We start from the raw sequence: 14,688 nt of genomic DNA, 5'->3' as shown, positions 1-14,688 counted from the left end.
AACAGCAATAGCCATTCTCAATTTCACCTTTCACACAGCAAGCAAAGTCTCTTTTTCAGGAGTAGAACTGAAATGTTGTTCTGTTTTTCTTGCAATGAACTGTTCACTGTACTCATCTAACTTTTAGAAATCAGGCAAACATGCAAACCCTCATTGATTTTCTAATGTTTAGTTTTTTCAGGACAGAGATAACGTTGAACGGTTTCCCAACTACTGCTGGGAAATCATGTGTCCTTTTTTTGAGAGAGGTGAAAGGATAAAAGGGGGTATAGAGCAATCATCTGCATTGACAGCAGAATAGATCCAGGAGGAGGATGAGCAGGACTCTGTTGTGGCTCCTGGCCACTTTGGCCTTTACCTCTCTGATATCTCGGACTGATGGATCTGAATTGTAAGTAGATCTACCTCACCTAATTATACTTTCTTTGTGTTTTAATCAATGCAGCCAAAAAACTGCTGAACCTCAGGGGCTCTTTGCTCTTATAACCCATTTCAGTGAATGAATATGCAGATCAATTCAATCAAATCAAAAACAGTCGAAACAACTGACAAAATTAGTTGTATTTTACTTCTTCATCTTACATGATAAAAAACATTTTCTTACAGTTTGTGTTATGTAAATTAGGGTAATGTTGTCTTTTGAATTATACCAGTAAGTACCTCTACATTTCTGCACATTGATGTTTAACATTAGATTCAGCAAACAGAGTCCAGAATCATGATGAAATGCTGCATTGATCTAGTGAAAAATAATCAAAAGTTTAAAACTCACCATGTTTAAAGTCCATGTTGTCTTCTTTCACACTGATGCCAAGGAGGTGTTTTTTTTTATAATGAGAGTGACAACACTGTACTACTATTACTATTATCATATGTGGTTTACAGATTTGATCCATTTCAAAGAGCAGATGGTGCACAGTGACTACTATGTATTCTCAATCTTTGTCTTTTCCCACTGCTGTGCAGGAAGGTGATGTCTGCCCCTAACCTGTTGCGTGTAGGAACAATAGAAAACATCTTTGTGGAGTGTCAAGACTGCAGTGGTGCAGACAAGGAGGTCAGGATCACTGTCATGAACTTCCCAACCAAAAGTTCAAGGCTGGCATCCACATCTGTTACCCTTACCAGTGCACAACATTTCCAGGGAATTGGACAAATACAGGTACCTGGCACACTGTTACTTATGCCTTCACATTCTATCATGACCTCAAATAAGAGAGTAGGAGATAAGGAATGCAGAAATGCTCATCATATACACCCTGCTGCTCACACACTGCTCCTCTCTTGGTCTGTCTGTCCTCAGATTCCTGCAGAAGTATTCAGCAGGGACTCAACCACGAAGCAGTATGTCTACCTGCAAGCTCATTTTCCTGACAAGATTCTGGAGAAAGTTGTCTTAGTGTCCTTCCATTCTGGTTACATCTTCATCCAGACTGACAAGACTCTGTACACCCCCAACAGCAGAGGTGAGTCCAGGACTACATCAGTGCTGAGAGACTGAAGAAACTGTGCTGATTTTATTTATATCAGTTATCAAGTTATCAAGTACTTTTCATTATGTAAATACTGTGGACCACAGGAACATAAACCTGTCTCTCCTCCTATTAGTTCATTACAGGATTTTTGCAGTGACACCCGGCATGGAGCCTGTGGAGAGGAATTCCTCCATTGACATTGAGATTAAGGTATTGAACTTTAAGTTAAAGGGATAGTTCACCCTAGAATGATATTTCGCTCATTATCTACTCACCCTCATGTTGACTAAGGGCTGGAAGAATTTCCAGAGTCCACCGTCCCTTCTCTGAGTTACAGGGGGTCTTGGCGTAGCAGTGCATTTCAATGCAACGGTTGCAAAGGGACACCGGAGCTCTTCGTAAAAAAACACACACAAAAAAACATCCAAATACCTCCATGATGCTCGTATGTAATGTCCGTCTTGTGCTGAAGCCCCAAATTGCGTAATTGTCCCGAAAAAAATGAAATAAGTCTATATTTTAAGCTTGTTTGTAGCGGAAGCTTCTCGAAGCTCCTCTTCCTGGTCCGTCCAAATCTCGCGTGATTGGAATGGATGGAAATTCTTCCAGCCCTTAGTCAACATGAGGGTGAGTAGATAATGAGCGAAATATCATTCTAGGGTGAACTATCCCTTTAAGCACGTAATCAAATGTAATATTTTGATAATGTGTCTCCACTCAACAACAGATTGTTTTCCTATTTTCACCTCAGTCTCCTACATCCCTCTAAAATGACACAACACATTTAGTGAACCTTATTTTTACAGTAGTATAGGTTTGATGTGGATCTCCAGTGACAGCTGTCCCACCACTCACTGCCCCTCATTTATCAGTTATTACTTACGCAAAAAAATGGGTGTAGACAAAATCTGATGCAAGGATGGACATTTATCAATCTGAATGACAAAAAAAATCTCAAATCAGGTCTGACCTGGTGTACGCAAATCTGAACCAGTGTACAACATGCAGGACAGAGTATGGCTGTGTTGAATAACTATTAGATCATACCAATGCAACAATGCAGACTTCATGTGACAAGTCAGTTGCAGATTTATTACTGTCAGGGGCAGATTAAGGGGCCCCTAGGCTACTCTTTGTTTGGGGCCCCACCTAGCTCATGCTTTACCAAAACAAGGCAATTAAGTCCCATGTATAAGTGTACTAGGAATATTTCACAGAAATGTGCACGTTCAGACAGCCTTTACAATTAAAGGCAGTAAAAAATTAAAAAAAATAAAAGCACTGAGAGTGCATCAGCTTTTAGCTTTCTAAATCAACAGGTAACAGTAATCCTGTTTTCCTTAGTCAAAATTACAACATACAAAGACAAAAACTGAACTGCTGCACAATACCTGAATAAAATAAAGCAATAAATTCTTAGGCAGCACAATAACTAAACCAAATGTCCACTTCGGAAGTTGCGGGTGCTTTCAGTGCTTTTTTGGATAACTTCCTTCAACTGAGAGCTAGGAGAGTTGTGATCACAACAATATCACTTTCAATGGAAATCAGTGACAGGCGATTCAGTCTATTTGGGCCAATGGTAGACCTGTTTGACTAACCGATCAGCACTGCACAGGGTTCGCCACGCTGCACCACCGTGCGCCTCGCCTGCGCCTGGTACGAAATTAGGGCCCAAACTTTTTGTAAAAATGGGCTAATTGCCTTGCCTTGCCTATCTCACAACACTCCATCAGCCAAATCATGCCATCATTGCTGGTGGCTATAAAGTTGCTTTCCTAGCAGTACATTGATTTTCCAAACACTGATGCTCAGCAAAAAAAAAAAAAGCAATTGATTATACCCATCAATTGAATTCCTTTTATTTGATAAAGAGGCAGGCAGGTACAGAAAATCGGAGGCAGAGAGCGGGAATGACCCGCAGGATAGGGCCACTCAGCACGGGATTCGAACCCGGGGCCGCCTGCAGTGAGGACTATAGCCTCAACACACGGGGCGGGTGCTCAACTGAGCTAAACATTTTGTGATGCTGCCCTCTCCCTGCTGAATCCTGTAGGGTCGGTAAAGTTCTTCTTTTTGGCCATCTTCTGCATCCATGTTGTTAAGGGGGTTGGACAAGGCCTCTTAAAGGGAAACTTCGGGCAACCGGGCAAATGGCTCCCGTCAAAAGTTCGCCCTATAAACCTGCATTTTTTTCAAACTGACAGGCTCAGATAGTTACAATGAGTGTCCGATAGCATACTAGAAAGGAGAAATGAACGTATGTCTCTACCTGACAGGCAGCTGATTTGTTCAAATCTTTCTCTTATTATGGTTTGATTACAATTATTTGTATTTGTTTGTAAAGAGGCTAGACTCTGTTGTTTATTTCTAGACACCGGAAGACATCACTTTTCCCGTTGGTACCGTCGCTCCGAATTCAGGAATCTACCCTGGAAGTTACCAACTTGCTGATATTGTCAGGTGAGATTTTCATTTAGTAATCTAATTTCTATACATCCTATTTTCTATTGGCAAATTTACATACACATGATACACATATATGTATATAAATGGATATTTACACTCTACACCAATTGCACATGTACCATTTTTTTCCCCACAAGAATCCTTGTGGCCGTTTGCTAAAAACGCAGCATAATGGCACAGTGGTGTGGTGGTGTTCTCTCCGCAAGAGGGTTCTGGGTTCAATTCCTGGATCTGAGAGTCTTTCTGGGTGGAGTTTGCATGTTCTCCCAATGGCTGTGTGGTGTTTTTTTTCTGGTTTCCTTCTACTAACAACTCTAAATTAGATGTGAATGTGAGTGTTTGTAAGGTTTTTGTCCTGCACTAGCCGGGCAACTTGTCCAGCATGTACCCCACCCTCACCCTATATCAGCTAGCCTGGGATTTAGCAACATTGCATAATGGATGGAGGACCCTTAGAGTTGCTGACATCCTGTTTGGTCTTTGTGCTTAGCAAAACTAAGTTGGAATTAATTTTCTCATTTAACTTGTGCTGAACTTCTAATTTATTTTCATTAATTCTTTGAACATTAGATGCAAATGGACAGACACAAATAACAAAAAACTGAGACGCTTATAATGTTACAGAAAACCTGCATATGTTTTTTCTCCTCATGTTCCTACATTAGAGAGCTTGTTGTTCTTGTCACCAAACGAGGCTGCTCTCTCTGATTTTTTAAATACCATGAAATGCGCTATAGGGGAGAGTGGGGTAAGTTGAGCCACTTTTTGTATTCAGGATCACTACATCAAGACAATTATAGTTGTGTTCCTAACTAACACATCTATATATTTCAGGATGTTTTGCATCCCTACACATTAACAGAATTAGTGTAAATATAACTGTTTTTAAAATATAGCATGTTCAAAAAAAGTGGTCTTGTGACTCAACTTACCCCATGAATGGGGTAAGTTGACCATAGGAGTGGGGTAAATTGATCAACCCCCCCTTCTTTCCTTCTATCCATCTCCTACCTCCCCCTTTACTTAATATTTCATCTGTCCAGGTTACAGGTGAACACAAACTGCAGGGACTTCCTGCTGAGCCACCAACTCACTGAGATTTGGGGAGTTTTGCGATTACGTGGCATCTTGGGAAGAATCCCAGATATTTTTCTTTGAAAGTAAAGTTTGGCACAGTATAAACAACGTTTCCTGTTTATAGGAACATACTTACTGTAATCACAAACATACAGAATCTTGATTTAATCATTTGGACATATACAGCCAAAATACATTCATTAAGTGTATAGGATAGGTGGCTCAACTTACCCCACAGCTACCTTAGCTTGGGTTTATCACTCCCACAGCTAAAATGGTGCAGTTTCATGCTAGGTTTATTACCTCATGTTGTAGCTCATAGATACCACAACCCATGTATAAAACACATTTGCAATCATCTCTTTTGGTCTAAACACAATTCTCATGAAACTTATGATCGACAAAATTCACTCTCGAGAGTGAAAAATGATTTTTGGGTCATAAATGTTAAACCACTTTACTCACGTGGTTCTAATCTTCACAGACTCCATGAAATGATGCCTGCCTCCCAAATATTTGGTCACATGCTAACTTTTTCCTATAGTTTCCTAGAAACAAGGGGTGGGTCAACTTACCCACTGGCTCATCTTACCCCACTCATCCTGTACGTGCCCTTCTTTTCCCTATAAGAGGGCACGGTTGCTGGTCTCCAGTGTTCGAACGCGTGCTAGTGCAGCTAACAACAAAAGGTGCCCAAGGCGAGGGTTTGTGCTAAAACACACATTTATTATAACAAAATACACAATACCTCCTTGGCGGATGGGACACGAAAGCACATAAAGACACGGTCAAAACTGTATGTCTTCGACCAGCACACCTGGTAGGCTGATTGTCCACGGTTTAAATAACCCCCCCGTGACCCGTAGTGCATCATGCACTTCCGGTGTCAGCGGAAGTCACCACAATAAAACCCGCCAAGTACAAACACCAAAATAAAAGCACAAATATGGCTCCTACACTCCCCTATAAATAAAGATGCCTTGCCTTGCCTAAAATTAGCGGGTTTTTTAAACGCGGGTCGACCCACTAACAATCGGCATTTGGCCCCTTTCCCATTGACCAAAATGAGCCGAGCATAAACCAGTTGCCCCACTTTAATCTGCGGTACGAGAAACACCGTGTCATGTCACAGCCGCCACGGCCGAGTGTGAGGTCCTCGGCGGGGGCAGACGAGGCGTCTGGCTGACCTGAGCACCAGGACCGCGGAGAACAGCCGGCCATATGACGGACGTCTGCAGCGCAACACGTCAGACACACAAAAGACTGTTGCTTCTTTTTTTTCAATCGTTTTTGGTCAGTGTTCTTTGATATTTTGATCCCAGTCTCGAATGTGAGCAGAGCGGAGCAGAGCTTTGTTTTGGTGATATGAGACGCGACCGGCGCGATGACGTGGCGTCACGTAACGCTCAGCGTCATCACGTAAATTAGCGGGTTGACCCGTTCCTACTGCAAGCCGAGCAGAGCCGATTAAAAGCGATTTGAACCCGCGATGCTTGCCGAGTCGTTTGACCTTCCCACTGCCACCAAAAGCCGATTGTTAGCGGGTTTAAACAGGTTTTTTGGCCAGTGGGAAAGGGGTATTAGTTACTGCTCTGTGCCCACGAAGCGCAGCAGAAGTCAAATTGTTATCTACATTGTGTTCTTGTGTGTGTGTGTGTGTGTGTGTGTGTGTGTGTGTGTGTGTGTGTGTGTGTGTGTGTGTGTGTGTGTGTGTGTGTGCAGTACTGGAATTTGGAACGTGGTGGCCAAGTTCCACAGCAACCCACAACATACCTTCTCTGCAGAGTTTGAGGTCAAAGAATATGGTGAGTCAGTGTCACCTCAACTGTTATTTACTTTGAAATCTATAAAACACTTGTTTACTTTTGACCTGATGTTAGATACAAACAAGATGCATTGAATGTTTCAGTGCTGCCCAGTTTTGAAGTGAAACTGATTCCTTCGAGCTCCTTCTTCTACGTGGACAGTGCAACTCTCACCATCAACATCCAAGCTAAGTATGTAGAGGTTTTATTTTGTGACTTTAGAAAACACATTTTAGTAGATTTATAGGAGGAGAACATGACAGATGTTTTTAGGAGGTTGTTTTGGAGCAAGTATGCCCGCTATTTTCTTTTGTCATTGTCCTCCTGTGGTTTTAGGTATTTGTTCGGTGAAGAGGTTGATGGGACAGCTTTCGCGGTATTTGGTGTTGTGCATGAGGGTCAAAAGAAGAGTTTTCCTGACTCCGTTCAGAAAGTGGAGGTGAGCACACAGAGGAGACCCCAGATGGTTGCAAAGCTTTTTTTAAACTTCTCTCAGTGGCTCCATAGTTGCAATTATTTGGATTTGACCAAATAAATATATTATAGATATATTACACTTACTATTTACCTGCTAATTACTCATACCATTTGAAGATGACTATGACACATCACAAGAATTATTTGAATGGAAAAATTCAGATGTTATTATGTTTTACTTTTGGTTGCAAGGAAAATATGGCCTGTTTGACAAGTCATTTGTCAAATTATAATTACTGAGCTTTGTTTTGCACAGAGCACTGGCCTACCTTGAGTCAAAGTAGGCACACTTTGTTAATCACTCGTGATGAATAGGACAGGCAAATGTATTGTTAGAGGTTTAAAGCATGCCTCACACCAAAATATATCGACAGGGCAAAATGCCAAAACACAGCTCATGAAAGAAATTAATTTCATACCGCCAACAAAACCATGCAACAGCAGATGCCAAATGTGTGTCCGTTTGTTGGCCCTTCTATCCCCTGTTTTACAGCTTGGTGTTTACCAGCACTTGACTGGAAAGACTTAAGGATTGTTTGGATTTTCCCGTTTTTTGCTGATGTCAATTAATTGTCAAATTTATTAAATATATTAAATGATTAAAATACTTTTTAATCTTACTTTTAAATACATTGAAATGCTTTGTCTTACATCAGATCGCAGAGGGTGAGGGAGAGGTCATACTGAAGAAAGAGCACATCACACAGAACTTCAACATGGATGATCTGGTTGGGCGTTCCATATTTGTTGCCGTCAGTGTGCTGGCAGAGAATGGTAAGAAAGTCAGTGTAAGTGACTGTTTGACCATGTGTAATTCATAATCAGCACACAGGGTTTATTCAGTTCTATTGATGCTCTAAATGGTTTATAGACATCATATCAATAAATAAATGTTAGTTTACTGTGAACAAATGTAAAACAAACTCTTGTGATCAGTGTGTGTTCATGTATTTGTCTTTCTGCATCAACACACAGGTGGGGAAATGGTGGAGGCTGAGCTTAGAAGTATCCAGATTGTCACTTCACCTTATTCCATTCTCTTCAAGAAAACCCCCAAATATTTCAAACCAGGAATGCCCCTCAATGTTGAGGTAAAGCACTTAGATTTACATTTAAATCTATTTTCTTTGCATCTTTGCATCTATGCCTAAAAAGCCTGATATCATATTTTCTAAATTCATTCATTAATTCAAATGCCACGTGCAGTGAAATGATCTCTGAGTAAATTTAAGCAAATAGTACAGTATTTTTGTTAGAGAATAATTTTACTTCCCTAGATAGTTTCTGTGAACTTCCAACCTCTGACTTTAATTCTTGATGAATGAAAACATGAGTCTGTTTTGCGCCGGTCAAAGAATTTCACGGTGCGGAGACTCATAAATGTAGTGGGAAAACACTTCACTTTTCCAAAACTCCTCGTTGTCCCTTTAAGTGTCATTTTTGTCTTAACTTCTGTCTTAAGAAGAAAAAAGAGAAGAAGTCATATTCTCCAAAAAAGTTCTTAAAGCAGAAGTAAGTGATCCGGTCGTTTTGGCTAATGCTGCGTTCCAGGCAGGCTTTTGAAACTGTAAGTTACAGCTTCAAGTCACAACTTACGACTTTGTAGCGTTCGAGGCAACCCGCAACTCGCGTTTCTCCGACCTGTTTTACCTGTGAAAGTCACTATAACGGCCACTCGTAACTTCTGACCCGTGAACTCGTACCAGATCGAACTGGTACGACTTCACAGGTCGGAAAAACACGAGTTACAGGTTGCCCTGAACGCACCATAACTTCTTGTCAGCCGATGGAGTTAGCAGCCCCCGCCCTCGTCATGGATCTATTGGTCCTCGTCCCTACATCACCACATTCACGGCGTCCCTTGGCTGCACACACAGCCCTGCATGCCTCTCTCTCCTCATTGGATAAAAATTGTAGGATACAAGAAAAGTTTTCTCCTCGGCTCAGAGCAGAGCAGAGTGACTGACAGACCCGTGTTTCGGTCCAAACACTCTATGTAAGTGATTGCTGTCGGAAGATATAACTATTTAAGACTTATATTAACACAAAAATATCACTTACTTCTGCTTTAAGTATTTTCTCAACTTTGTTCTTAAGTTTCTTCTTAACTCTTTCACTGCCAAAGACGAGTTATCTCGTCTTAGCGAATCCAAGCGTAGTCTGCCAAAGACGAGATAACTCGTCTTAGCGTTTTTTTAATGGCAACGCCATGTTGAATGTCTTGCCCTACTCCTCTGTGAAGATCAGACTTGTATCATCAAAATAAAGTGCAGAAAAACACATTTGGATTGAGAGATATAAAAAATAGCGTGTTTTTCCCCCCTCACGGAGCGGAGCGGGTGTCTGACTGCAGCGGCGCCGCTCCGTGACACTCTGGCCGCCGGTGAGAGCTTAGGGGGCGGCGGCGGGGCTCATGGCGGCTCGGCAGCTCGTCGAAGCTCCGTGCAGCTCCGTGATACAAAGCACAAACGTTAGTAACAACAGCCCCGTTGATCGCCCGTCGTTAGTCGTCAAGAGCGTTTGGAAAGTCGCCAGATTTTGCGAGAAATCACTCGGATAGCAGCTTGAAAATCCTGCGATATAGTGTGGATGAGGAGCGGACGGCGCCGGCGAACTGGCGAGAGCTAAAGATGGTGGGAGTGTCTGTTGTGAGCGTACAGAGACTGTCTGTGGTTGAGTTCAGGGGGCACGTCAGCCAGAGCTGTAGGCTGTGTGTAGATGTGTGTGTGAGACAAAGAGCGTGAGTGAGACCGCTGCCTGCTGACCAGAGGAAGCTGGATCTGATCTAAAGTGCTGTGTTTCGGCTACAAAAACCTGTCGAACTGATCCGCGCACGCGCGCACACACACACACAGACAGACACACACGCACACACACGCACACGTCACGCACCCACACACACTAAAAGAAAGGAAAGAAAAAGTTGTAACTCAAAGAAAAGAAAAAAAGAGGCTGGAGTAGTGTGTGTCAGTAGCTAAATGTTTTGTCTTTTGTCATCAAAAGTCATTTGTCAGTGTTGATTTAGTTGTTGTTTACAAGAGAACAACTGTACAGATGTTGAGGCATCACTAAAGCAAAATATAAAGGAGCCAATTGTACTGGTGCACCTGAATATGACACCCGACACAAAAACCTCTTTTTCTCAAGATTTTGGTGACAAAATGGCATTTTGGGCTAAAGTAACCTATATTCAACCACCAATTTCACAAGACTGGAACAAGATAGAAACAAACAGTTTTTTTTTGCTGGAAAGTAGAGACCCTCATCTTTCCTTTGATGGGTTGAATGTGTATGTAGTAACAGTACATAATATATGGTGGGTCTACGGAAATCAGTCAAAAAGCTGGAAAATGCCTGGCAAGCTGGAGGAAGCTGCTGTGAGAATGGCTGGCAGTCAAAGAGTTAAGAAAAAACTTAAGAACAAATGGTATTCTTGAAATCAAGGTTCTCAAATTTGTTCTTTACTTTTTTCTTAAAGCAGAAGTAAGTGATATATTTGTGTTAATATAAGTCTTAAATAGTTGTATCTTCTGACAGCAATCACTTACATAGAGTGTTTGGACCGAAACACGGGTCTGTCAGTCACTCTGCTCTGCTCTGAGCCCAGGAGAAAACATTTATCGTATCCTACAGTTTTTATCCAATGAGGAGAGAGAACGGCATGCAGGGCTGTGTGTGCAGCCAAGGGACGCCGTGAATGTGGTGACGTAGGGACGAGGACTGTTATGGTGCGTTCAAGGAAACTCGTAACTGGTGTTTTTCCGACCTGTGAAGTCGTACCAGTTTGATCTGGTACGAGTTCACGGGTCAGAAGTTACGAGTGGCCGTTATAGTGACTTTCACAGGTAAAACAGGTCGGAAAAACACGAGTGGGTTGCCTGGAACGCTACAAAGTCGTAAGTTGTTGTCAGGTGGGAGGGTTTTGGACCAGAGTGTGGAGCCGGACTCGGGGGTGCAAGTAATGAAAAGAGTTTATTAACAAAAAATGGTAAGTCCAAAAGTACAAACGAAAAACAACCACCAACTGAGGGGCGAGAACTGAAAAGGTGGTGGCGGCAGGGGACGAGCTGACCCAAGGCACGGTGGACTCCAAAACGTGGCTGTCTGAAAACAGGGAAACAAAAACGGAGGAATTACAAAAAGGTGCTGGCAGGACAGGCAAGACTTACTGAATGAGTGGTGACTACCGCATGGAACGGAATAATCTGGCAGCTGGGTGCACTGGCGAAGGAGCTTTTGAGGAGCTTGATGAAGGTGGAATTGGATGCAGGTGTGCAACCTGGAAGTGGGTCAGCTCCGCCCCCTGTCACCACACACCTAAACGGAGGGAAGAAAAAAAGAGAAACACAAGCACAGGCCAACACAAAATCCAAATCAAACCAAAACCATGACAGTACCCCCCCCTCAACGGACGCCACCTGGCGGCCCACCTGGTTTCCCAGGGTAACGTCGATAAAAGTCCCGAAGGAGAGTCTTGTCCAAAATAAGAGCCCTGCTCACCCATGACCGGTCGGACCGTGTGTGCAGGGTGCCCATCAATGATACGGGCGGGAGGGGGGGGGTCGGCCGGAGGGCTAAGTGGACTCAGAGCAACGGGCTTCAGGAGAGAGACATGGAAGGCAGGATGGATCTTGAGAGCAGGAGGCAACTTAAGTTTGACCACAGAGGGGTTAATGATCTTGTCAATAGGATATGGACCAATGTACCTGGGAGCGAGTTTCTTGGACTCCACTTGCAGCGGTAAATCTCTGGCTGACAGCCATACCTGTTGACCCACTTGATACTCTGGGGCTGGAGTCCTATGGCGGTCGGCGATGCGGCGATTACGTTCCGTGGTCCGTATGATGGCAGCCCGGGCCTCCTGCCAGACCCGACGGGCACGTCGAAGATGGGCCTGGACCGACGGCACAGCGATCTCAGTCTCCTGACTAGGGAAAAGAGGGGGTTGGAAACCCAGGGAAACCATGAATGGTGACATACCTGTGGCAGAATGGACCAGGGTGTTATGGGCATATTCCACCCATGTCAGATGGGTGGACCAGGAGGCTGGGCGTTGAGCTGCAACACACCTAAGGGATGCCTCCAAATCCTGATTGGCGCGCTCTGTCTGGCCGTTGGTCTGGGGGTGATACCCAGAGGAGAGGCTGACAGAGGCCCCCAGCGCCTGGCAGAAAGCCCTCCACACCCGGGAGGTGAACTGGGGGCCCCGGTCTGAAACGATGTCTGAGGGGATCCCATGGAGGCGGAAAACGTGAATCACCAGCAGGTCAGCTGTATCCAATGCTGAGGGGAGCTGCTTCAGAGGAACAAAATGGACTGCCTTGGAGAAACGATCAACAATGGTTAAGATTACCGTATTACCCTCTGATGGTGGTAACCCCGTGACAAAGTCCACAGCAATGTGAGACCAGGGTCGTTGAGGGACAGGTAAGGGACGCAGGAGGCCAGCTGGAGCTCGGTTGGAGGATTTGCTTCGGGCACAGACAGAGCAGGCGGCAACAAACTCCCTGGTGTCAGTGCTCATGGACGGCCACCAGAAGCGCTGTTGAAGGAGGGAAAGCGTCCGGTGATATCCAGGATGACACGCCACCTTGGAGGCGTGTCCCCATTGGAGCACAGGAGACCTCAGGGAGGAGGGAACAAAAAGGCGATCTGGTGGACAGGCTTCAGGTGGTGGATGATCTTGGTGGGCCTCCTGGACCACCCTCTCGATCTCCCACCTGGCTGCTCCAACCACACAGGTGGGTGGAAGGATCCTCTCAGCCGGAGTCTCTTCAACCACTGGTGCAAACTGGCGTGACAGGGCATCAGGCTTTGCATTTCGAGACCCAGGGCGGTAGGTGAGGGTGAAGTGGAACCTTCCCAGGAACAGAGCCCACCGGGCCTGACGACTATTGAGTCTACGTGCAGAATGAAGATAAGCCAAGTTTTTATGGTCAGTCCAAACTATAAAAGGATGTACTGCACCTTCCAACCAATGTCTCCACTCCTGCAGGGCCAGCACAACTGCAAGAAGCTCCCTGTTCCCCACATCATAATTCTTCTCTGCAGGTGTCAGACGACGTGAGAAGAATGCACAGGGGTGGAGCTTCTGATCCTCAGGAGAACGTTGGGAGAGAATGGCACCAACTCCTGTGTCGGAGGCATCAGCTTCTACGATAAACTGCAAATCTGGGTCTGGATGAATGAGCACAGGAGCAGTGGAGAACATAGTCCTTAAAACATCAAATGCCTCCTGAGCACTAGGAGTCCACAAAAAGGGACGCTTAACAGAGGTGAGTTGAGTTAATGGTACTGCAATCCTACTGTAGTTCCTGATGAACCTCCTGTAAAAATTTGCAAAACCCAAAAACCTTTGGAGCTGTTTTCGGGTCTCTGGAGTTGGCCAGTCCAAAACAGCCTGAATCTTGGTCGGATCGGGTTCCAAATGGCCCTGCCCAACCACATACCCCAGAAACCCAACAGAGGGAGCATGAAACTGGCATTTTTCAGCTTTCACGAACAGTTTGTTTTCTAAAAGTCTTTGGAGAACTGCCCGGACATGACTGACATGCTCCTGCTCACTCTGGGAGAAAATCAAAATGTCATCAATGTAAACAAAAACAAATTTATCAAGCATATCCCGAAGAACATCGTTCATGAGAGCTTGAAAAACTGCGGGCGCATTCGTTAAGCCGAATGGCATTACCTGGTACTCAAAGTGTCCTAAATGAGTATTAAAGGCAGTCTTCCATTCATCTCCCTTCTTAATCCTTACCAGGTGGTAGGCATTCCGGAGGTCCAGTTTCGTGAACAGGACGGCATCACGCAGGGGAGAGAAAGCAGAGTCAATCAGAGGTAATGGGTACTTGTTTTTAACAGTTATGTCATTCAAACCTCTGTAGTCGATGCAGGGTCGAAGTGACCCGTCCTTCTTTGCCACAAAAAAGAACCCTGCACCGACTGGAGAAGACGAGGGCCGGATGAGACCTGCTGCCAGAGAGTCATGAATATAGGTCTCCATGGCCTCTCTCTCTGGTCTGGAGATATTGTAGAGCTTCTTGGTCGGAAGGGGGGCGCCGGGCAGCAACTCAATAGCACAATCATAGGGTCTGTGGGGGGGTAAGGACAGGGCCCTATCCTTGCTGAAAACAAAACTTAAATCATGATAGGCACTAGGCACCACTGATAAGTCAATGTCCTCCATGGGACTAGGAACCTCAGCTACACTAGCTGGAATAGCAGACTTCAAACAATGAAGGTGACAAAACCTACTCCATGACGTGACAGAAATAGTGGACCAGTCAATAGTGGGGTTATGGAGCCTTAACCACGGTAACCCCAATACCACAGGCGTGGAGGGAGCAGGCATGACATGAAATACCACCTCCTCTGTGTGGTTGCCT

At 44.5% G+C, this 14,688-nt stretch overlaps 1 protein-coding gene across 2 annotated transcripts in view; it reads left to right on the top strand.

The window, feature by feature from the left end:
- Positions 1 to 233: 233 nt before the first annotated feature.
- The window catches only part of LOC310996889 (complement C3-like), a 69,446-nt gene continuing 54,991 nt past the window's right edge, over positions 234 to 14,688 (top strand). The window contains exons 1-10 of one of the 2 annotated variants that reach the window (XM_083986397.1): positions 234 to 391; positions 967 to 1,162; positions 1,304 to 1,466; positions 1,609 to 1,685; positions 3,850 to 3,938; positions 6,744 to 6,826; positions 6,931 to 7,018; positions 7,163 to 7,265; positions 7,960 to 8,077; positions 8,279 to 8,394. In XM_083986397.1, the coding sequence (XP_083842523.1) occupies positions 315 to 391; positions 967 to 1,162; positions 1,304 to 1,466; positions 1,609 to 1,685; positions 3,850 to 3,938; positions 6,744 to 6,826; positions 6,931 to 7,018; positions 7,163 to 7,265; positions 7,960 to 8,077; positions 8,279 to 8,394 (1,110 nt within the window). In that variant the 5' untranslated portion in view covers positions 234 to 314. The remainder of the gene's footprint in view (positions 392 to 966; positions 1,163 to 1,303; positions 1,467 to 1,608; positions 1,686 to 3,849; positions 3,939 to 6,743; positions 6,827 to 6,930; positions 7,019 to 7,162; positions 7,266 to 7,959; positions 8,078 to 8,278; positions 8,395 to 14,688) is intronic. The other variant, XM_083986398.1, reaches the window with a different exon arrangement.

This window comes from Trachurus trachurus, assembly GCF_905171665.1.
Source record: "Trachurus trachurus genome assembly, chromosome: 14".
Lineage (NCBI taxonomy): Eukaryota > Metazoa > Chordata > Actinopteri > Carangiformes > Carangidae > Trachurus > Trachurus trachurus.
This window is presented reverse-complemented; position numbering and strand designations above follow the sequence as displayed.